Below are 21,556 nucleotides of genomic sequence, written 5' to 3' on the forward strand. Positions count from 1 at the left end.
CCCACTCTATCTACCGATACTTTAATTCTGCAAATGATTCCACATTTGGCGATACTTCCTTGTCTGACTCTTGAACCACTGTCTCTGCTATCCGGTCGAGCGACTGATCAAAGAGCAGATCAATCTCCTCGAGACTTTTCTGCTTAGTCTCCTGAAAGAAGAAATAAATTATTGGAAATGACACGCAGAGATCTAGACGGGAGACGGTCAGCAGGGGGGATCCACACGTTAAGGGGTAACGGATACTCACTCCATGCCACAAACACAAAATATAATCTCCACTGAATCTGACCGAGTGCAATGGGTGAGACCTGATTCCACAAGGTATTGATCGCCCAGTTACCAATCCCGACTGCGAATGCATTGCCCTTGCTGCGAATCTGCATTGGCATGACCTCGGCCATATATACCCTGCCTTGATGTGAGAAAAAGCAACAAAAGATAGAAAGGGGGTTCTTACCAGCTGCACGGCCCAAACGATACCGAGAAGGCAACCGATACGGCAAAAAGGAAAAATACCCCCCCAATACTGTATCCTACCCGCTCCCCGTCTGGATTCTGTGATGTGAGTATGGCCTCACAGGTCAGCGCTAGGGAGATCGCTACAGTGCCGAAGAGCAGAGGCTTCCGTCGCCCGACTCGGTCGAGGAAAAACACCACAAAGATCAGATTGGCCAGTGGGCCCACACAGTTGTATATCCCTGCGACCAGTGTGTTGCGACTGCCTGTGATACCTAGGGCTTTGTACATGATCGTTTGGTAATAAGTGATCACGTTGACGCCGGTCATTGCAGTGAACACCTGGACGGCAAGGCCGTGACTGCAACCATGAGTTTTGGGGATTTGAAGTGGAGCAAGGGATCGGGAACATACAGCATACGAGTGCGCCACTTCGCAACAGTGAACAACGAGACCCAACCGGGGACTGCGACCAACTTTCCAGATTCATTAGCCTGGTATATCTCGTTGAACTCTGCGTCGACCCAGTCGCCGTTGCTTCCATCATAATGCAGCTTCTGAAGCACGCGCATAGCCTCTGCATAGCGACCCTTCTCAACGAGGAACCGTGGAGACTCTGGTACAAAGACCATCCCGATGACGAGAACGAGAGCTGGCACAACTTGGAAGGCTAGCGGGAATCGCCATTGGAATTGGCTGGTGTCTGATGCACGGAGAGAGCCATATCCCACCCATCTAGATATACTGTCAGCTTCCACTAAAGGTCCCAATGAACATGTTCCAGCCATACGTGCTAACGATAAAACCAACACCAATCATCTGCTGCGACAACCCCACAATCAAGCCCCGAGAGCGGGGATGCGCAAACTCAGCTTGGTAAACGGGGACCGCCATAGACATGATCCCGACACCCCAGCCCGCCAAGATACGACCAACAAGGATCATGGATAAATTCTGAGCCGCCGCCTGGAGCGTTGCGCCGACGAGGCAGATCAAAGCGCCCATTTGAATCGTCACCTTGCGGCCAAAGCGATCCAGGGTGAAACTACCTTGAAAAGCACCGATCATTGCTGTGGACATCAGAGCATTAGCATGATCAACCCACCTCATATCAATTGAAGTTCAAAAAAGCTCACCACCACCGGAGTAGGCGCTATTGATAGCCCCAATGATCGCCGACGTCTGCGTCGTATGGAAGTATTCCAGAAAATTCGCCGAGTCAATCACATCAGTCATGACACCACTATCATAACCAAACAGAAACGACCCCATCGCCGCCAAAGAGGCTATAAAAATGGGGTATAATCGCCCCATTGCCGAGAATGTGGGCTGCTTGTTGATGATCTCTATGAATTGAGAAGACAAGAACCCAATTGATCTACATCACGGCCTAGCCACGATTGTACGATCCTTTTAATCCCCGACTAGCATGGACCTGGGTGCGGGGACCTGGGGACATGCAGCGTCCTAGAGTGACAGGGATTGCGCAGGATCAGTGCATAAATCCGGGGTGCGACGGATCTGCCGTTCAGCCTATCACAGATTGTGGGGACCGGGGCGTGGTGGCCCGGTCCCAAAATGTTCCCGGTGTCGGCTTCTCACCCCGCACTTTGTATGGCTTGTTTACTTTCTCGTACCCGACAAGCCTAATTGGTTTAGCATTGCTGTATCTGAACTGTTGAGGAAATTGCAATTGACGCGGAGCTAAGGACAGGTGAAGTTTTTAGAGGCAAATTAGTCGGGATACTTGACCCGAGTCATGTTGGGTTTTTTGCAGGGCTCCGATGGCGCACTAGCCCTCTGTCCAAGCCGATTATACTTTGAGAATATTATTCCCGAATCCCAACGCTTTGCCCCTGGGCATTTACCCAATTACCTTATGGCGTTTTTCTGAATCTAGTGCTCCGGAGCTACCTAGTGCCTTGGTTTTTACATCACAGGTCACATTCAAGGAAAGTACTTGGAAAGAAGGGAGAAGTTAATCGAAATTGGAAGTTAGACTTCAACAAAAAGGAGTGTATATTGGAATTCAGAGACATCTGCTTGCCCTTATAGAGCTTCCAAGCTACTTTCTATTGGACCGACTCAATGTCAGCCCAAAGCGTCGAACCCGACAGCAAAGCTTCCCATGAGTGACTCAACCGCCACAGCAAATGAGCTAAATATTTGCATCTAGATATCCGAATCTATATCTATGTCTGCTGCGCAGCAGGTGTGCTATGGAACACTACTGCGGCAAATTCAGCAAATTAATTGCGTCTACATTGAGTATGTTTCCAAGGTTGACAGGGGCTAGCATTTCGAGGCATGCCTCTATCTAGGTTACTAGTGGCATGTTTGCGCTTTCACTGTTGGCTTGCTAGTGCAAACAACTTCAATTAATCATGGCTTGTCTAGTGGTGACTACCCGTTCTCGGCGAATAAGATACGCCTGGGGCATCTAAAGAGTGGATTGGCTTTGGGGGAGGGATTGAAGGAGTTTACGGCCCTTAAGGCGGAGTATTTACTTCGCGTCCAGGATGGAGCTTGTTGAAGTGGATGGGTTTCTACCAAGGTACTTCACTAACCGTGCTATCTATATATATAGTTATACAAAAATCTGCAGGAAGGGTCCCCAATCAGTCATTCGAAACTAGGGCGTAAAGTTTGTTGAAATCAGATTCCAAGCTATCCCAGTTGGGTTGATAAAGCAACTGGTTAATGACTGGAAAGGTCACGTGAAGACGTGTTTTTCGCGTTCGGGGCTTTTTGGTGGCAGTTCGCATACCGCGATTTAATATCCGGGAACTTTTGGATCTGTTCCCAGATTGATGGGGCCATGATGACATGTAGAATGCTGCATACTAGAGCCTCTAAGATTCTTAAGATCTCGCGCATTCTATAACGTGACGTGGGACACGCGATGGCCCCATAGCACGTCCGTGGCCGCAGTGGGGAATCCCGAATTTACCTCCGACCGCGTCAATAGAGAGTAAATAAAGAACAATTCAACGGGAAATCAAAGAATTATTAGTAAAATCAAAAGTAGAAAGTATAGGTTATTATGTTCTCATGAAAATTCAGGTCCATTTAAGATCAAAAATTCATCCCAAACCTTGGAGGCGAAGACTAGCGCGGGCACGGTCTCGATTCCTCCGCGTCCACAATCGCGACGCGATCCCGCTACGGCCTTGGTTTGCATACTCTTTCTTTGCACCAGCCTCACTCCTAATTCCTTTCTATCTTTTCCTTTTCTTTTTCCTTTTTGTTATATTTTGGCTCTGGAATTGCCTTGAACGAAACCACTCTCTATTACACCTCCCCTCCATGCTCTGTTGAGACTATGTCTGACCCGGAGCCATCGATGGCGGCCGCTTCGTCCTCGCCATCTCTCCCGGCCACCGAATGCAATGCCTTAAACTACGCCTTCCTCGTCCACTCCCAGAAAACCCTCACTCAAAACCTTCCACCGCGTGTCGATAATAAGCTGCTAGCTCGCCAAAAACGACGCCGAACGAGGTAAGTTCGGCTGCCATTGGTCGACCCAATGGATTGCCCCAGACGCGTGTTTGTCTAACCAGCATGATCGATTGGATATAGTCCCGAAGACCACGCAATCCTAGAGACCGAATACCAAAAAGATCCCAAGCCGGATAAAGTTGCTCGCGCAAATATTGTGAATCGCGTCTCGCTCGGCGAGAAAGAGGTGCAGGTACGTGATGCCAAGACCTCACGCCCCAAAAATCCACCCCGTAGAACGTGACTGATTCCTGCAGATCTGGTTTCAAAATCGCCGCCAGAACGACCGACGGAAATCACGACCCCTCCAGCCGCACGAAATGCTCGCTCCTCGATCGAGTATGTCTGATTCGGTGGGACATCCTTCTAGTGATGATAACGCGTCCGCGGAACCTGGGTCGTCGAGTGGGGCAGAGCTGGTCGACACCCAAGACCGACCGGAGGAATCCAGGCCAAAATCGTGGGGTGGTGATCTGCTTCAGTTATCTGATGACATGGAGCCGGTAACAAGTGAGAGGGAGGAGCCTGAGCTGCCACCGCAGAGCACACAGACTAGTGTGGCCACCGCAGATTCTTTGGACGATACCCCACCAACCACGCAGGAAGAATTTCCCGGCGCGGACTCGAGACACAACCCGAACGAGACAAAATTAGAGGAATCGTTGCCGACGCCGACGCGAAAGCGATCGAATTCTGAGATTCAGGATGAGGGAGTACCACAAGAAGAGCCACGCACAGATCATGTCATGTCAACTCCGACCAAGTCACCACCCTCACTACGACTATCGATGTCGTTTGATGGAGAGGCCATGGTGAGAAAGGAAGATGAGATGACGCCTTCGCCGCCCAAGGGTCGAAACGCGCTGCGGATTGCCATGTCGTCCGATGGCAAGGCCGTCATCCGTGCAGAGAACGAACCGTCCCCGTCCAAGAATAGAGTGGCCATGTTCTCAGTACGCCGCACAAAACTCTCAGGCCTTCGTCGCAGTAGCAGTGCTATCTTCCCGACCACACCGCGGGCAGGCATGACCGAGAATGATCGCGCCTTTGGCCGATCGCGTGATCCTCGTAACTGGGAGTCATTCTTTGACACAGATGCACGGAGCGCCCTATCCACACCCGCCAGCTCCCAAACTGCGCCCAACCCCCATTCATCTCCTAGCCTCTTCCAATCCCGCGGCCCGCGTTCCCTCACCCGCAGTGCATCAACAAGACATAGTCTCCTCTCCGCCCACGCCGACCCTTCCCGTACCCCTATCTCACAGGCGATGGGAGAAAAGCGACGAAAACTCTCTCGCACTGTTTCATCCATGGGCAGGTTAGAGACTGAGCGCAACCGCTTCAACCCTCATTCCAAGCTTTCCAAGTTCACCACACCTTCAAAGCCCGGAAAATTAGACCTGGAGATGGATCCTGGTGACTCAGATAAAGAAAACTGGGTACCAGGAACTCGAGCATCTCAAGTTCGTCGTCGAACAGCATCTCATACTACTCGGCCTGCTCTTCGTGACGCGAACCGGAATCACGGGTTAGGGCTGACAACCGGGAAACGCAACCGACCATTCGCAGCTGGCGCACAGGGCAAGGCCCCGCCGGAATTGAGTGCAGAGGTATCTGCATTCATGTCTGGTGGTACAGGGGATAGCCAAGAAGATGATTTGGACTGTGTCCAGGGACTCCTTTCATTGAGTCAAGGGGCGTGGCGATAGCGATAGCCCCTGCCCGCTTCACTCGCGGGGATAAAAAAAGGGTCCAGGTACAGATGATGTATCTGCTCTCGGCGTTGTCATTTACTTTCCCCTCTCCCCACCAATATTTTCGGGGATTTTCCTCCCTTTTCCTATGTCTTTTCTTTTCTTGTTCGTCATGATTCTGATTCGCGATGTGTGCTTGCAAGCGATTCTTCGCCACATCTTCGTCACGTGAACTACATGATCCCTTGATCCTAGGTCCGTTGAGACCTTCTTTCTGTGTATATCTGCTCCCTGCGAGTTTCGTTTTGCTCGCTGCGCGGGAGGTGGATTTATGTGATGTGCCTAAATGGCTCTGTCTCTGTCGCTGGTCGCTGTTGTTAAGACCAACTGTGGGAGATGGCTCCCGGTATAGATAAAACTAATCCTGGAATGAAACACCAGTAACGATCCAATGATACAGACTTTTGAATATGAGTTTTTATATCCACAAAGTAATGAAGTAAATACTGTGCCGGCTTGAAATCCCAGACTTACACTACCTAGTTCTGTTCATCGGTATTCGATCCATTACGGACACCGTCAAAAGTCACACCCTCTACATGCATGCATTAAGCAACCTTATAGACAAGGTTTCCATACATATTCACATATCCCATCTCGCAACCCATTCTATGATCGAACTACAGCTTCCCAGCCGAAGGCAAAGAATCATCTTTCGCTGCAGAAACCCCAACAACCCCTAACCCCCTCCTCTGGCAAACCTGACCGGCAACCCTCTCTCCACTCCAATAAGCACCAGTAGTAGTCCCAAGCGCCACGAAAGGCGCCGTATGTTCGCCAGCAAACCACAAGCCCCGTTCCTCACCAACGCCGACCCCAGACCGCATAGCCTCAATATCACGATCACCCTGCTCGAGCCCAACCTGAAAATTGCAGTAAGATCCATACCCAGCGTACGGATCTGTCTGCCACTTCGTCGCTAGAATGGTACTTGGTACACAATCTGGCGAGTTCGCGTCGTAACCGGGTAGTTTGGAGTAGAAGGGTTCGAGAGTCTTGATCAGTGTTTCCTTGTATTCTTTTGAGGAGCGATCGAGGGACGCGATGCTTTGGACTATTTCTGCGCCACCTGGTCCGTATGTGTAGAATAGGAGCGTTGGATGGGCGCATGGAGATGGGAATGAGGCCATTGAGAGGCATTCTTGGTTCCATTCTAAATGGGCTGGGTGCTCTGCGTAGGATGGGTCGAGGAATTGGGTGAAGGTTGGGTTTGTAGGGAGGGCTGTATTGATGCTGTCTTTGGAATCTGTTTGCCAGAATGCACGAGGAAATTTCACGAAGACTTTCTCCAGGCGGCCGAAAGAGATGCTTTCTATTGCTTTTTGGAGGCGAGGTGGGAGGACAGGGGTGAATGTGTTCAGGTTCTTCTTGAGCCAGCCCAGTGGGCAGGTGATGACCAGGTCGTCGAAGGTGAAGCGGTCTCCTGAAGCTGTTGTCACAGTTACCTGGTGCTGATTTATAGATTCGTCGGTTTTCCGGGGTGGAGCTTCGATGTTCACGACTGGGTGGTTCAGTTTAATGTCGGCGTGGGTTTGAGCTGCCTTGGAAACTTGCTCTAGGATGCGTTTGTGGGTTCCCGCCACGAAGTAGTTATCTTTGGTTGATTGGTTAGTTCGGCAAAGGAAATGCCTCAAACAGGCAATGCGGAGATGAAGACTTACATCCGTCGATGCATTCTTCCAAGCGGAAGAATTTTAGACTCTGTCTATGGATAGGTTCACCCACATAAGCACCCCAGAGCTTGCATGCGTCCAGAACAAGCTGCTGCTCCTCCTCCGAGAAAGTCGATTCCCGGACCTTCATTTGGAAGAAATCGTAGAGACTTTCTTCCGGGCTGATGCTCTCTCCACGCTCATTACTGTACGTGAAGGCATCTGCAATCGTAGTCCACACGAACTCCGAGATCTTAGTCCCAATATCCTCGCTGACGTATTTCCCATCGCGGGAAACCACGAAATTTCCACCTTCGGGGTCATAAGTGACAGTCTGAGTTTCCCGAGCCATGGTCATGATAGGGTTCTCGCCCTGGCCATGAATCCAGTTTGCACCCCTGTCACGAGTATTAGCCTATATCCATGGGTCCTCATTTCTAAATGAAAATGGAGAAAAGAAAAGTAGCCACTTACATGTCAACTAATTGACCTTCCAAGTCATCTTGATAAACCTATCAAAGTACCAGGAACATTAGCCCAAAGGCCCGATATATGCACTGTATTTATTTTCGATAATATCCACCAGAAGCAGTTGAAACCTCACTTACTCTCCCACCAATGCGATCCCTAGCTTCTAAAATGGTGACTCTTGCCCCATTTTGAATGAGGATATCGGCGCAGCGTAGACCCGCAAAGCCGGCGCCAATGATGCCAACATGCGGCTGAGAACTCATGATGGCGGAGCAGGTAAAGAAATGGCGACCACTGAAAGACCTTCGACTAGCGAACTGGATTGCTGCCCTGAACATGAAAATGCCGGCTGGTCGAAGTTGTGGTAAAGTTTCCGCGGTTGATGGCACTGATAGGAGTGGGACCAGGGTTCGCGGGTGATTGGCTGACGTTTGATCTATGGGCCGCTTGGTCTTAGGTAGACTCTAAGGATGCCGAGGCATTCTATGTAATTATGTATGTTTATTTGTTGTCTCCAAAGTAGAGCATACAATGCTTGTTTGTCGCTTTAGCGGCAGCAGATGCTGAGATGCGGCCGATAGTCATCGCTGTTATTCTGCACTGTCTGGTATGTACCTTGGAATGTCCAGGTCTAAATTGGGTAACCAATTATGACATCTATATTGTTGTCACTATCATCATCAAGCCCTACGTGATTCATCTGGCCGGGAAATGACCTTTCATTCAATTCTGAGCCTGGGGCCGTAACTAGAAACACAATGCAGATATGCCCACAAGTAAAATGCTCCGAGACCATGGTATTGAGCAAAGAAAACAAAAGCTGAAATCAAATGTTACACCCAGAAAAGAGAAAAATTATGCTCAGCATAATAAATGAGAAAGCCATGCGCCTAGTCACTCTTCCTCACGCGCCGAGTAAGAACAGCAGAAAAACATTGGAAAGACAAAGCACCCTCAAACTCCTTTTAGTGTGATGATATCGCAGAAAGATGAGAAATGGGAGTAAACATGTACGTGTCGGATACAAGTGGAGGGTATCAAGTGATGTCAGGAATGGCGTAGGGGAAAGTAAGCCGACAGCTAGGCTGCACCTGTAGAGATCAACTCCAGAGGGAAAGAAAGCCGGGTGAGGGTTGTGGTCGAATCGAAGATGCTGTGGCGCCCGCACAAGGTAAGGGCGACAAGCCTTACATTGGTAATGCAGGCTTTTTAGTCCTCCCAGATAGTCTCCAGGTCGAGATCCTGCCGGCGCTCTGCGCCACAGACACTCCATCGCTTGCGACCACCGCGCGCGGTGTTGAAAGAGTTGGAACTAGAAGTGTCGGATGCACCGCGTCGTCGGTTGTTATTGCTTGCTGCATCGGCCGCATCGGCCGCAGCCTTAAGCTCGGCGATCCGATCATCTTCAACGGCCTCCGCCTCCGCGTCAGGAATATCGGGAATAGTCTCCAGAGAGGAAATGCTAGGACTGCGGGATCGAAGACTGGTCGGGGTTGACGGAACAGAGGAAGAAGAAGAAGCGGAAAGGCCGGGAAATGATTCGTTGTATTTCCCGGTGAGAGTGGGGGACGTATGAATGGAGGGTGGGCTGCTAATCGGGGGTTGAAAATGAAGGGGGGATGTTGAGCGCATGCGACCGATGCGGGGGAATGTCTGCGGCATCAAGACCGGAGAGTTTCCCGACTGCGAGGAGGGCGACTTCGGCACGGTCTCCAGTTCGGCGTTCTCAGAGATCGTCTCGGAAATGTTGAGCGACCCCAAACGGGTCTCGATGTGATCGTCCATGCGCATCTGCAAGGGCACTCGCTTTGCATCGGCTGGTGAGGCAGGCACCCCACGGCCGTTAACAAAGATATATCTTCCCCGAGAGTCCAGCCCTGGGGAAGAGTATGCGCGCGTCATGGATGGCATGCCGGGGATTCCCACCAGTGATCGCGAGCGGAGGTGCGATCGGGGCAAAGGGGACCGGGTCCGAGATGGTGCCGGCGGTTCGGGAGAGACAGACAAAGTGATCATGACGTCTTCCTTTCCCATCTGTTCCGAAGAGACATCAGAGTTGCGTTTATTGAGTTCGCTGAAGTCTGATTGAGGAGGGCGCATGGCCTCCGGTCGTTGCGAACCTTCCATGTCGATCAGGTCGAGAAAAAGGGGAAGGGGGAGGGGCGAAATTTGAAGGCGATCACGGGCGCATCATATCAAGGGAACAAAAATCAGAAATCTTGGGCCGGCCAAGCTTTGGAGATTTGAACAAAATTCGTTGGAGAGAAGAAAGGTGAAAAGGGTGGAGGAGAAAAAAAAGAAGTTAAAAGAGTTGAGGCGAAAAGGCAGGTCCAGACCGCGGAACCCTGACACGCATCGCCTTTGATACTTTTGATTCGACGAATTCGTGCTTGTCTCAATACAAAAATGATTTTCTTCAATTGAAGTATTAAGGGGTTAAATCGGGCTCACATTGAGTGCTCTAAGTGAAACTACTGAGATCTAAGATTCGGAGAGCGACGGGGGTTTCATCCATGGATCGGTTCACAACGGAGATAGGATCCTTCAACCAATCGTAAGAGCCCGTCGCCGCAGTTTATCTGGACGTCGTAGGGTTTCAGTACTGTGTGGATTTGTTTTAACATGACTTTCCCACACATTGTAGGATTATAGTATATCAAATGTGACGTAGGATACTACGGTGTGCCCTTGACCTGATCTAATTATACCCAATGTTGACATCAATATTGACATCAAAGTTTTCCTCTCATTGTATGGCATGTTGGGCTCTAGACTTACCATATGAAGGGACTATATAGCATGAACCATGGTCTCTGTTTCCTAGATGACGCCATAATGGCCAGACCTCATCAATAAAAAAGCACGACGTTCGGCGAGTCCGATAGCTAAGTATAGAAATCTACACTGATCGACGAAACCGCACGTTCTCTAGCTCTCGGCATGACCGGGGCTGTTTACGCGTCGGTGCAAGTATGAGATAAGGTATGAAAGTCATGTAATGAGAAGATTTTTCTCGGGCCTAGAAGCTCATTTACCTTCCCTGGCAACTTTACCGGGTAAGCCAAGTCTAAAAATCGAGAAGAACCTTGGATCGGGGATTAAAATCCCCACCAAGGACTAGTGTCCGCAGTGGGGGCTCAACTCGACACTGTGTCAGCGTGAGACACCGGGACAATCACAATTCCATGCCTTGGTGCCTGACTTCACTAATTATCTCCATTCCGCACCGCAGTGGAACCGGTTTGCATCCAGTAAACAGACTCGAGGCGTAAGGCAAACAATATTACGAGATTTTGATCTGGGCTACAAGAATCTAGACTGCTGCGTATGGTTCCAGATGTGATTGCCATTGACATTTTGAGACATGTTACATCGGACTGAGACTAAGTATTATACTAAGGGTAGTAGATCAATGTATAATAATGGTAGAAAATAAGACAAAAAGAAAAAAAGAACGAAAAGGGGGTAATCGAAAGAAAGATCATCAGATCATCATTGAGCGTGCTCGTGCTCGTGTGGCACCTCATCCTTGCACTTGGTGGCTTGGTCTTTCCGCACGTATGTTTCGCGGACTCCATCACCCTCGTTCTTGAGCACCTCCCATTCTCCCATACCGAGATAGGTGGGAGCAATACGCACACCACGACCACCGCCACCAACAATAATGTTACCAGGGCGGTATTTGGGGTCAGCTTGCATACGCCGGATGGCAGACACGTGAATCTCAGCGTCAAGCGGCACATCCCGGACCTCACCACGCGGCAGCGGCCAGCGAATGGGTTTCCACGAACCATCACCCTGGAGATCCATGCGACGGAACGGTAGCCACTCCATGATTCGCCAGGAGATAACAGAGGTAGTTGGTAAGCCTTGCTTGAACTCGAGACAGTCGTGCAGGAGACCCTTCGTGCTGGATGTGTGCAGCGCATGCCAGAAGTCACGGCTGGCAGCGGAACGCTGCTTCTCATTGGGAGCTTCACGGTAGGCGTTGGGGTCATCCTGGCCCGGTTGCTGACTGATGCGGCTACCGCGGCGGTTGCCTATAGTTTCTTGGATGGGAGTGTAGTCACCATCGAACTCCTCAAGACACTGGAACTGCTTCATCTTGCGCTCATCCAGTTCCAGACCTGCTTTATGGGCTTCTTGCACCATCCAGACTAATGGAGCGTGACTCAGGGCCCATAGCTCTCCACCTTGGAGTTTCCATCCTCCGCCAATATCAGCGTGACATCCTGGGAACCACACTTCGTGAATGTCCTGTTCTTCATCATCACTGTCATAGCCATCGCCGGCATGACTGGGAACTTGGATAGATAGGTGGCCAGACTGACCACTGCGAACTGATCTGGAGTCATCCACGGATACCCTTCCGTTCGGAACAGTCAGACCAGATCGTCGAGGAGATGATGCGCGGTATCGGTGAGGCTTCTCTCCGAAGTTGCTGTCACTACCCTGGTTTGAGGAGCCCGGGTGAAGGTGAGAGTGAGAGTGATAGTATGACTCGCCTGGGTTGGGACCCCATCCAGGATTTTCCGAAGGGGGTACTCCCTCAACTGGGGCCACTTTCTCCGCTCCAGGAGTTCCAGAATCATCATTCAAACGGATAGCCGGCACCTCATCCGGGGGTGCATCCTTCTGGTGGACATGCAGATGGTGTTGGGTATCAACGTGGTGTGCCAGGGGGTTCTCGTTGTGGGGAGTGTGTGACATGTGTGGCATGTGTGGCATGTGTGGTGTAGGAAGGTGGTGACGGTGGTGCTTATGCTTGTCTTGTGGGCGCTTTCCAGAGATCAAATCCTGACGGAACTTGGCACGGCGCTCGTCAATACCGACTGCATGACGAATGACCTTGGCGGAACTACGGGCTGTATAGGGGAACTTGCTGCGCTGCATCCAGGCATTCTCGAATCGCGGGACACTGTTGACGGTATCGAAAAGCCCCATAAACTTGATGCGCGTGATCGGACGACTGAATGTTTCACGGAAAGCCTTCATATACTCGAAGAGTTTCTTCTTCTCCTCGTGCTCATCCTCAGAATCACCTTGGCGTTGTTGCCACTTGGCGAAAGTCTTCCAAGCAAATCTGATCAGTTCTTCGTTACCGGCCTCGAGCAGACCGATGTAGTCGAGCATCTCGGCCAAAAAACGGGCGATATATGATCCACGACTGAAACCGATGAAGAAGATCTCGTCACCAGGAGAATAGTATCGCATCAAAAACTTGTACCCTCCCATCACATGCTCATCAAAAGAAGATCCAATGGCCGAATCTTTGGCCTTTTCGTACCAGGATCTAATGCGCTGAATGCGACCATGACTGCTGAGTGACTTTGTTGTCACGTAGGTACCAATACCTGGTTGGTAGTAATGGTACTGGTGCGGTTTACTGCGATCCAGCATCTGTTTGCTACTTGATTAGCGAGAATTTTCAAGTCCGACAATCGGAGGACTTACGCGAAAGATTTTCAAGACGTTACTATCCGACTCATCGCCGGCAAACTTGTTGCCAGTTCCGTCAAAACAGAGCACAAACTGCTTCGGGGCCTGTGAAGGCGGTACGTGCTGAGCCATGATTGCAAAAGAAATGTATAATCCCAAGAGTGGCCCTCACGGAAACTATAAAGGAAAACTGGGGGTTGCGAGGACAAGCTGCAGCTTTTACGGCGTAGAGGGGCGCAAGTACCGCGAATCAGGGCCCTGGCGGCCGCAGGAGGGGGTTGGATAAGAATGCTCCAAGCGTGTCACCCACTGCGATGATCCCTGCAGACCCGAATACGTCAAGTTCAAGTGAGATGTGGGACTCGAAATTGGCACATTCCATTTATGGATCCATCACGCGTTTTCTGGGATTTTCACTTGATTTTACGGCTTTTATTTTAACCTCCATTCTTTACCCTATGACGCCAATGCTATGCACGCCAAAAAGCACAGAAAACAAAAAGAAATCAAACAAAGGGTACTTCCGAAAAACAGGGCAACAAGGCTGACCCTAAGTTAGCTGATGTTGTACAGGAACAACACACTTATCTAACGGAGGCGCACTTCATCCAATCACCATAATGCCTCGGATCGCATTACCCTGAGTTTGATCTGGGCTGAACTGGTCACTCAAATGATGCTGCATCCCTTAGTGGGGGGCTCACAAGCCCGGGTGCTCTGAAAAAGAGACCAAAAAACAAAACAAAATTCAAATCTGCAGACCGTGCAAATCGAGACACAACGCGACATCAATGGAGACTTGGTTTACGAGGTTGGACCTATGAGAACCCGTATACGAAAGAAAGATACACATGAGATTGTATGACTCGGGACATTATTGTCGATCTTTCCCCACGCACCGAACAGCTCTGTGCCAATGAATCTGTGAAAGTCAGGGGCGCGAGAAAAGAGGGGGCGTTCGTCTGTAATTTATCCTTTTTCCTCATCTTGATCGAGACTTCGCCGCCGCTACGCCGAAAGTGTCACTTTTCCCACATCGTGGGCCGCCCGGGACCCACCTGTCTGCCGTCACCTGAAGATTCCCAGAGTTTGGGAACGAATGACGCGGACCGAGTACGGGTTCAGGGAATTACTGTACAGAAGAGTTTTTCTCTGGTGGAACCCGATCAGCTTTCCAAAACCTTCTCCTGAAAGTTTAGTGCTTAGAGCATTACGGCTGAACACAATGGGAATTGACTGATTTTTAATTGTCATTGATGACGATTGCTATTATGAATCTGTTTCCGCACTGTTCTTCACTATCGTGCCAAAGCTCCCGGGAGTGGCCGCGTTCCCCGGACATGCCACTGTTGCCCGACCCGTGGTTTAGTGCCATGACTGCAGACTCAGGGTCTCGTCCTTGGAAGGCTCCGTGCAATTATATGTCAGATCCTCCTGATCTTCTCTTTTTTATCCCTAGATTATGATCCCCGTGCATAGGCCTGATGCATCTTATCCACGAGGTTGAAAACCTGAATTGCACAATTGTACGATGAGGACCCTAAAAAGGGGGTGGGGAAAGTTACGATGCATCATATTACTTACGATGACTAGCAGATTGGTCCGCCAATGACCAGGAGCACATAGCGGTTCGTGCTACCAATTCACGATCCTTGGCGCACGCTAGAGCCCATAGTGGGAGAACATGTGGGTCAGCGCTGCCGATCCATCTCATCATGGGAAAAGGTGAGAAAGAAAACATGCAGTTGCAGTATGTCCTACAAGCCTGTATCTTTATTGCGGTTACATTTGCATCCCTTGCGTCGCATCCCAACAGTCAATGGGGTATGACAGTGGTCATGGTCTTGCGCATGTACATGATTCAGCTTAACTGGTAACCTGATGATGGATCGTCCCAGCCAGCCACGGAACAGAAAGGCGAGTTTTCCGATCGGGACGTCAAGCGCAAACTTACCATTACAATCCCCCCACTTAGCGTTGCCTTGGCCCATCTGGCTGGATCTCAAGTTATTGTGGGGCTCTGACTCCACGACTCCGAGATTCGGTTCCAGACGGAGTACACCGCTACTGTAATTTGATACATTTCAATTGGTCTCTTTTTCTCCTAAGAAAAAAAAAATCCCAACGCAGGGGGGAGTCAATTCTTTACCCGTGACGTAGCCAGCTGAGCTTCGTCTCTATGGTGATGAAGTACGGAGTACGCCTTAGGGGTTCCATTGTTCCATCTTGGGTGACGTGCCGTGTTCAATTGCCTGGCCCACCCCCTTTCCCAGACATTCATGACGCTCTCCACTAGAGGGGTCAACAGGGTGATCAATTACTCTGTTCAGCTGCTCGTCATTGTAACAGCAATGCTGAAGTGGGGGCAACCCAGCAGCTGGACCTCGAGCTTGTCCCACGCGGGGCCATCCAGCTGATTGGTCCGAGCTACAGCCCTCCGGGCAGATCAAGGCTAGTGAACCTGACCATCCCCAATCAGATCTGGTCTGGCAGTCAATCAACTATTGGCGATAACAAATCCGCCACCTATGGGTGCTCCACAGTCTTGCAGCTGTGGTAACTACTGTAGGTCGCCCGCACAGCTCGTTTTTAATCCGAAACGCGAGTACTTCTTAACCTTGTCCCCCTGGGTTAGGTCGTAGCCACTTTTTCTTTTTTTTTTTTTTTTGTCTTCAATTATTTGTATCTCCCTTTGAGTGACTTGTCTGTGTGAGCCTCAGACTACCATCACCATGTTGCGGAGATTCTCTACCCAGTTCAAAAAGAACAAGGACACCAATGGCGATGCCGAGCCTAAGGCCGAGAAGCAGAACAAGCGCTTCTCCAAGGTGTCATCTACACCGAAGGTTGCCTCTAAGGAGGACACCACCGAGACACATCAGGTGAAGCGTTCAGAGGTAGTCGCAGTGTTCGAGAAGTATGCGCAGGCCATCCACGCTTCGCGCGAGCCTTTGCCCAACCAGACTGGTGATGGCACATACCTGAAGCACGATCAGTCCAGCGGACTGATCGCTGACATTAAGTCTCTCGGATTCCGCGACGTCAACACCGTCAAGGACCTGATTAAGAACAAGGCCTCTGGTGAATTGGTTGACGACAAGACCTACCTTATGGAGCGCATTATTCAGGTACGATCAAAGAGAATTGGGATTGAAATAGCAATTGAGAAAAAGACTAATTAGATTCACGATCATAGCTTGTTGCCGACATGCCCGGCCACTCCAAGAACCGTGTCGAGCTCACAAATGGATTCCTTGATGAGCTGTGGACCTCCTTGCCACACCCCCCGCTCTCGTAAGCAGCCCCAATTACGCCACAAATTTGACGCATTCGTGCGACTAACACGAGCTTTAGCTTCATGGGAGATGAGTACAAGTACCGTTCCGCTGACGGATCTAACAACAACCCCACACTACCATGGTTGGGTGCTGCCAATACCCCCTACTGCCGCACCATTCCTCCTCTCTCTATTCAGCCCAGTGGTTTGCCTGATGCGGGTCTTGTCTTCGACAGCCTGTTCGCCCGTCAGGAATTCACTCCTCACCCCAACAAGGTGTCGAGTGTCTTCTTCGACTGGGCTTCTCTGGTTATTCACGGTAAGCAATTATTCATCAACCCAGACAGCGCAAAAGTACTGATGATTTATAGACATTTTCCAGACTGACTACCGTCAACCACACCTGAATAAGACCTCCGCCTACCTTGATCTCTCTATTCTCTATGGTGATGTTAAGGAACAGCAGGATCTTATCCGTTCCCACAAGGACGGTAAGCTGAAGCCTGACTGCTTCTCCGAGGGTCGCCTGCAGGCTCTTCCTCCTGCTTGCGGTGTCTTGCTGGTCATGCTTAACCGTTTCCACAACCACATTGTTGAGCAGCTTGCTGAAATTAACGAAAATGGCCGTTTCTCCAAGCCTGGCTCCAACGTCACTGGCGAGGCTGCTGAGAAGGCCTGGGCCAAGTACGACGAGGACCTGTTCCAAACTGGTCGTCTGATTACTTGCGGTCTGTACATTAACATTACTCTGTATGATTACCTGCGTACCATTGTCAACCTCAACCGCAGCAACTCTACGTGGTGTCTGGACCCCCGTGCCCAGATGGAGAAGGCCGGTGCTACCCCCTCCGGTCTGGGTAATCAGTGCTCCGTCGAGTTCAACCTGGCTTACCGCTGGCACTCGGCCATCGCCCAGAAAGATGAGGAGTGGATTGAGAAGATCTACTACGACCTCATGGGCAAGCCCGCTGACCAGGTTACCATGCCCGAGCTGCTGATGGGTATGAAGAAGGTTGAGGGCATGCTTGACGCTGACCCCGCCAAGCGTGAGTTCGCTCACCTGAAGCGTGGAGCGGACGGTAGGTTCGACGATGGTGAGCTTGTCGCTATTCTTAAGTCTGCCTCCGAGGACGTTGCCAGCTCTTTCGGACCCCGCAATGTCCCCAAGGCTCTGCGTTCCATCGAGATCCTTGGTATGGAGGCTGCCCGTCGCTGGCAGGTTGGTTCCCTCAACGAGTTCCGTAAGCACTTCGGCCTGAAGACCTACGAAACCTTCGAGGAGATCAACTCCGACCCAGAGATTGCCAACACTCTGCGTCACCTGTACGAGCACCCTGACTACGTCGAGCTGTACCCCGGTATTGTCTCTGAGGAGGCTAAGGAGCCCATGATTCCCGGTGTCGGTATCGCCCCAACTTACACCGTTTCCCGTGCTGTCTTGTCCGATGCTGTGGCTCTTGTCCGTGGTGACCGTCACTACACCGTTGACTACAACCCCCGTAACATGACAAACTGGGGTTACAACGAGTGCCGCTACGACCTGAACATCAACCAGGGTTGTGTCTTCTACAAGCTGGCTACCCGTGCTTTCCCCAACTATTACAAGCCTGACTCTATCTACGCTCACTACCCCATGACCATCCCCTCTGAGAACCGCAACATCATGAAGACGCTTGGTCGTGAGAACGACTACTCCTACGATGCCCCTGCCTACATTCCTCCCCGTGTCAACTTGACCTCGCACCAGTCTGCCAAGCTTATCTTGGGCAACCAGATCGACTTCAAGCCCGCTTTCAGCTCCGCTCTGGAGGACCTGTTCGGCAAGGGCAAGTTTGACTCCCAGCAGCAGGAAGCCATTGGCAAGGCTCTGGCCACCGAGGAGTTCCCTAAGCTTATTAAGAAGTTCTACGAGGAGACCACTCTGCACCTCATCCAGCAGCACGGTGCCAAGCTCGCCAACATCAACCAGGTTGACATCACCCGCGATGTTGGTAACTCTGCCCACGTCTACTTCGCCTCAGCTCTCTTCGGCCTGCCCCTCAAGACCGAGGAGAACGCCTCTGGTCTCTTCACCGAGCACGAGATGTACATGATCCTCACCACCATCTACTCCGCGCTCTTCTTCGATGTGGACGCCCCCCGGTCATACCCTCTGAACCGCGCTGCCACCGCCGTTGCCCAGCAGCTCGGCACCGTTGTTGAGGCCACCGTCAAGGCTGACACCAACACTGGCCTCCTGTCCGGTCTGATGAACAACTTCCGTCCTCACGACAACGCCCTCCGTGAGTTCGGTACCGGTGCCCTCCGCCGCCTGCAGGAGTCTGGCCTGTCTGCCTCGGAGATCACCTGGTCTCAGGTCATCCCCACCATCGTGTCACTGGTTCCAAACCAGGGCCAGGTGTTCACTCAGGTCATCGAGTACTACACCGGCGCTGGCAAGCAGCACTGGGCCGAGATCAGCCGTCTCTCCAAGGAGGAGTCCGCCGCCAGCGACGAGCAGATCTACCGCTACTGCCTGGAGGCCATCCGTATCAACGGAACCTTCGGTGCCTACCGCGAGGCCCAGAACGCCGTTACCGTCGAGGAAAACGGCAAGTCCATCGACATTCAGCCCGGCAACAAGATCTTCGCTTCCTTCGTCGAGGCCAACCACGATGCTAGCGTCTTCCCCGAGCCCAGCGAGGTCAAGCTCGACCGTCCCATGGACTCTTACATCACCTCTATCCAGGGTGCCAGCACCGGATTTGGCCAGGAGATCACCAAGATCGCTCTTGTTACCATGGTCCGCGTCGTCGGCCGCCTGGAGAACCTCCGCCGCGCCCCTGGTGCTCAGGGCCAGCTCAAGAAGATCCAACAGGAGGGTGGCTACTACGTCTACCTCCGCCAGGATGGCACTTCTTACTTCCCCTTCCCTATGAGTAAGTCACAACACTTAACCTCTGATATCAATCTTCACCCTGAATACGTGCTAATGGATTACCTCTACAGCCCTCAAGCTTCACTGGGACGGCGACTTCAAGTTCGAGCAGAAGAAATAAGCTGCCGTCTAAGCAAAAAGCATCTCGACTTTTTTAATACTAGGCTCTTACTGTCTAGGGCTTGGAATAATGTTCAGCCTCTCGTATGGGTGGTCATGGTTAATGTTTTGAGTTTATTGTTTTCAAGGATATCCAGAAATTGTGCTTCTAGCTTGGAAGCTTTGCTTCTCACCGTGTATAGTTCAATGATGACACATTATATATGACTACTCTTATTTTACCATATCTGTGCTCTCATGAGTGCATGATTTCAACGTCCAATAAGGGCGATTCTAGGCTGTGAAGTACTGGGAAAATGCCATTTTTTACATTTTCACATTACTATGCATTGTGAAAATGAAATTCTTTTTAAGAATTGAATAGTAATAGTCATGTATTCAAGTCCTGTTAGTCTATCTCGACATCTATCCAAGATTACAACAGAGAAGATTTCGTTGCATATAAGCGAACGGTCAGAGTACTTGAAGCTAGGAGTTGGGTGGGTTCTGTGAGTATGCATGGGCGAAGACTACTAGTTCCTTGACGATTCTCGATAACCGACACACCAATGATGCCTGCTTATTATCTTTAGGTCTAAGCCCAACCGAATTTTGCTCGTAGATAAAATGTGAATATTGAAAATACTTCTCAAGGCCAGCTGTCACACGTTTCAATTACCAACAAACGAAACCATTCACAGTCCCCACCTGAGCAAGTATCAGCAGTAGCCAGTCGTTTCCGGTATCAGTTCCTTCTCAAATCCTGAACACCTATATTCGAAGATTCATTCCTCACAATACGAGCTCAAACAGGCACATTGCCTGCGCTATTGCGACCTTTGCCCCCAATACACCACTCCGCGAAACCCACCCCGGTAATCATCGAAACGCTTGTACCGAAAATCAACAGAACGCCGAATGCGATGAAAAACAGACTTAGAAAGGCCCATAACATCATAAGAAACCAAGCACCAGCTTCGTGAATCTCTGGACTGCTCCCTGGTCTTACGGCAAGAGATATGATCCATCCTCCGCATGCAATGCTAAGCAGCGCCATCAGCACCATTACTATAGCACCCGATATTTCCTTGGTCGAGCTTTTGCATTTTGGAGGGTAGTGGGTATTATGGACCGAAGTAGTTGATGCCTGTTGTATCTCGTGCAGGGGTATTCCGCGCAGGGGGTAGGCTGGTGGCGGTCTGGTGGTCATTTTGACAGTCATTGCGGTGGGATTATGGTTGGAATGTGCAAAGAGGAGTTTCGTGGGAAGAAATTTCTGGGGGATAAATAATTACTTCTAAGTACTCAAGAGCTTGTGTGAATTTAACCTTCCAAGGTCCGAACCCGATATATTCAGAACCACTTTTTATTGCCCTAATATTTAAGTTCCAGCCACTTTTACGCGTCCATGTATAGCTTCTGGTGGCTATCATACCTTAAGACGTATGTAGTCATAAGTATAATCACCGAGACACAAAAATCATTTCCCACGCCCACCCGTGTAAATACCTCTTAGCAATAACTAATCGTTTCCAGCCCTGTTTGCCCTTTCAAAATCATACTACCTGCATTCTCAGATTGATCTCTCAAGAGAGCTTAAACAGGCAGATTCTCCGCACTCTTGCGATCCCTTCTCCCACGACCCCAATCAGTAACATCGGTCTTGGCAGCCAGGAAAATACCATATACAATGAAACAAACGCCAGTGAGGCCCATCAAGAAAACTTCAAGCCAGGGCCAGCTTTGGTGATTATCTATCTCACTGCGAATGGAAGAACTTTTCCATAAGCAGGTGGCAAGAAATATAATAAAAGCTCCCATCGCAATCAAAATCAGCCCCGATATAGTTTCGCTTACTTTACTACTTTCCGAGTGATCGGATTGGTCTTCTGTGGAAGCGCTGGTGTTTTATTCCGGACTGGCTGGCGCCAGTTGTATGTCGCATGAGGCTGTGTTGGGCGTCCATGGCTGGTCAAGCATACCTGGCTCT

The 21,556-nt window shown here is 50.5% G+C and overlaps 6 protein-coding genes across 6 annotated transcripts; 2 read left to right on the plus strand and 4 right to left on the minus strand.

The window, feature by feature from the left end:
• Positions 1-10: 10 nt before the first annotated feature.
• On the minus strand, positions 11-1,773 carry N7503_008958 (sugar porter family MFS transporter; the record flags this gene model as incomplete). The annotated part of the gene is made up of 6 exons (XM_057068505.1): positions 11-192; positions 251-411; positions 461-820; positions 874-1,194; positions 1,250-1,529; positions 1,596-1,773. The coding sequence occupies 6 exons, from the start codon at positions 1,771-1,773 to the stop codon at positions 11-13; spliced, it is 1,482 nt and encodes a 493-aa protein (XP_056919360.1).
• Positions 1,774-3,745: 1,972 nt separating this feature from the next.
• Positions 3,746-5,666, plus strand: N7503_008959 (homeobox domain-containing protein; the record flags this gene model as incomplete). Its single annotated transcript, XM_057068506.1, has 3 exons — positions 3,746-3,957; positions 4,039-4,150; positions 4,215-5,666. The coding sequence occupies exons 1-3, from the start codon at positions 3,782-3,784 to the stop codon at positions 5,664-5,666; spliced, it is 1,740 nt and encodes a 579-aa protein (XP_056919361.1). The 5' UTR covers positions 3,746-3,781.
• A 665-nt stretch (positions 5,667-6,331) lies between these two features.
• Positions 6,332-8,097, minus strand: N7503_008960 (flavin monoamine oxidase family protein; the record flags this gene model as incomplete). The annotated part of the gene is made up of 4 exons (XM_057068507.1): positions 6,332-7,305; positions 7,373-7,761; positions 7,838-7,875; positions 7,972-8,097. 4 exons carry the CDS (start codon positions 8,095-8,097, stop codon positions 6,332-6,334), a joined length of 1,527 nt encoding a protein of 508 aa, XP_056919362.1.
• A 946-nt stretch (positions 8,098-9,043) lies between these two features.
• Positions 9,044-9,961, minus strand: N7503_008961 (uncharacterized protein; the record flags this gene model as incomplete). The annotated part of the gene is made up of 1 exon (XM_057068508.1): positions 9,044-9,961. The coding sequence occupies one exon, from the start codon at positions 9,959-9,961 to the stop codon at positions 9,044-9,046; it is 918 nt and encodes a 305-aa protein (XP_056919363.1).
• A 1,365-nt stretch (positions 9,962-11,326) lies between these two features.
• N7503_008962 (T6SS phospholipase effector Tle1-like catalytic domain-containing protein) lies at positions 11,327-13,405 on the minus strand (the record flags this gene model as incomplete). Its single annotated transcript, XM_057068509.1, has 2 exons — positions 11,327-13,234; positions 13,289-13,405. 2 exons carry the CDS (start codon positions 13,403-13,405, stop codon positions 11,327-11,329), a joined length of 2,025 nt encoding a protein of 674 aa, XP_056919364.1.
• Positions 13,406-16,005: 2,600 nt separating this feature from the next.
• N7503_008963 (peroxidase/cytochrome P450 family protein) lies at positions 16,006-19,588 on the plus strand (the record flags this gene model as incomplete). The annotated part of the gene is made up of 5 exons (XM_057068510.1): positions 16,006-16,401; positions 16,470-16,567; positions 16,628-16,869; positions 16,922-19,468; positions 19,539-19,588. The coding sequence occupies 5 exons, from the start codon at positions 16,006-16,008 to the stop codon at positions 19,586-19,588; spliced, it is 3,333 nt and encodes a 1,110-aa protein (XP_056919365.1).
• Between the last annotated feature and the right edge of the window lie 1,968 nt (positions 19,589-21,556).

Source organism: Penicillium pulvis (assembly GCF_028828015.1).
Source record: "Penicillium pulvis strain IBT 33274 chromosome Unknown contig_7_segment1_segment0, whole genome shotgun sequence".
Classification (NCBI taxonomy): Eukaryota; Fungi; Ascomycota; class Eurotiomycetes; order Eurotiales; family Aspergillaceae; genus Penicillium; species Penicillium pulvis.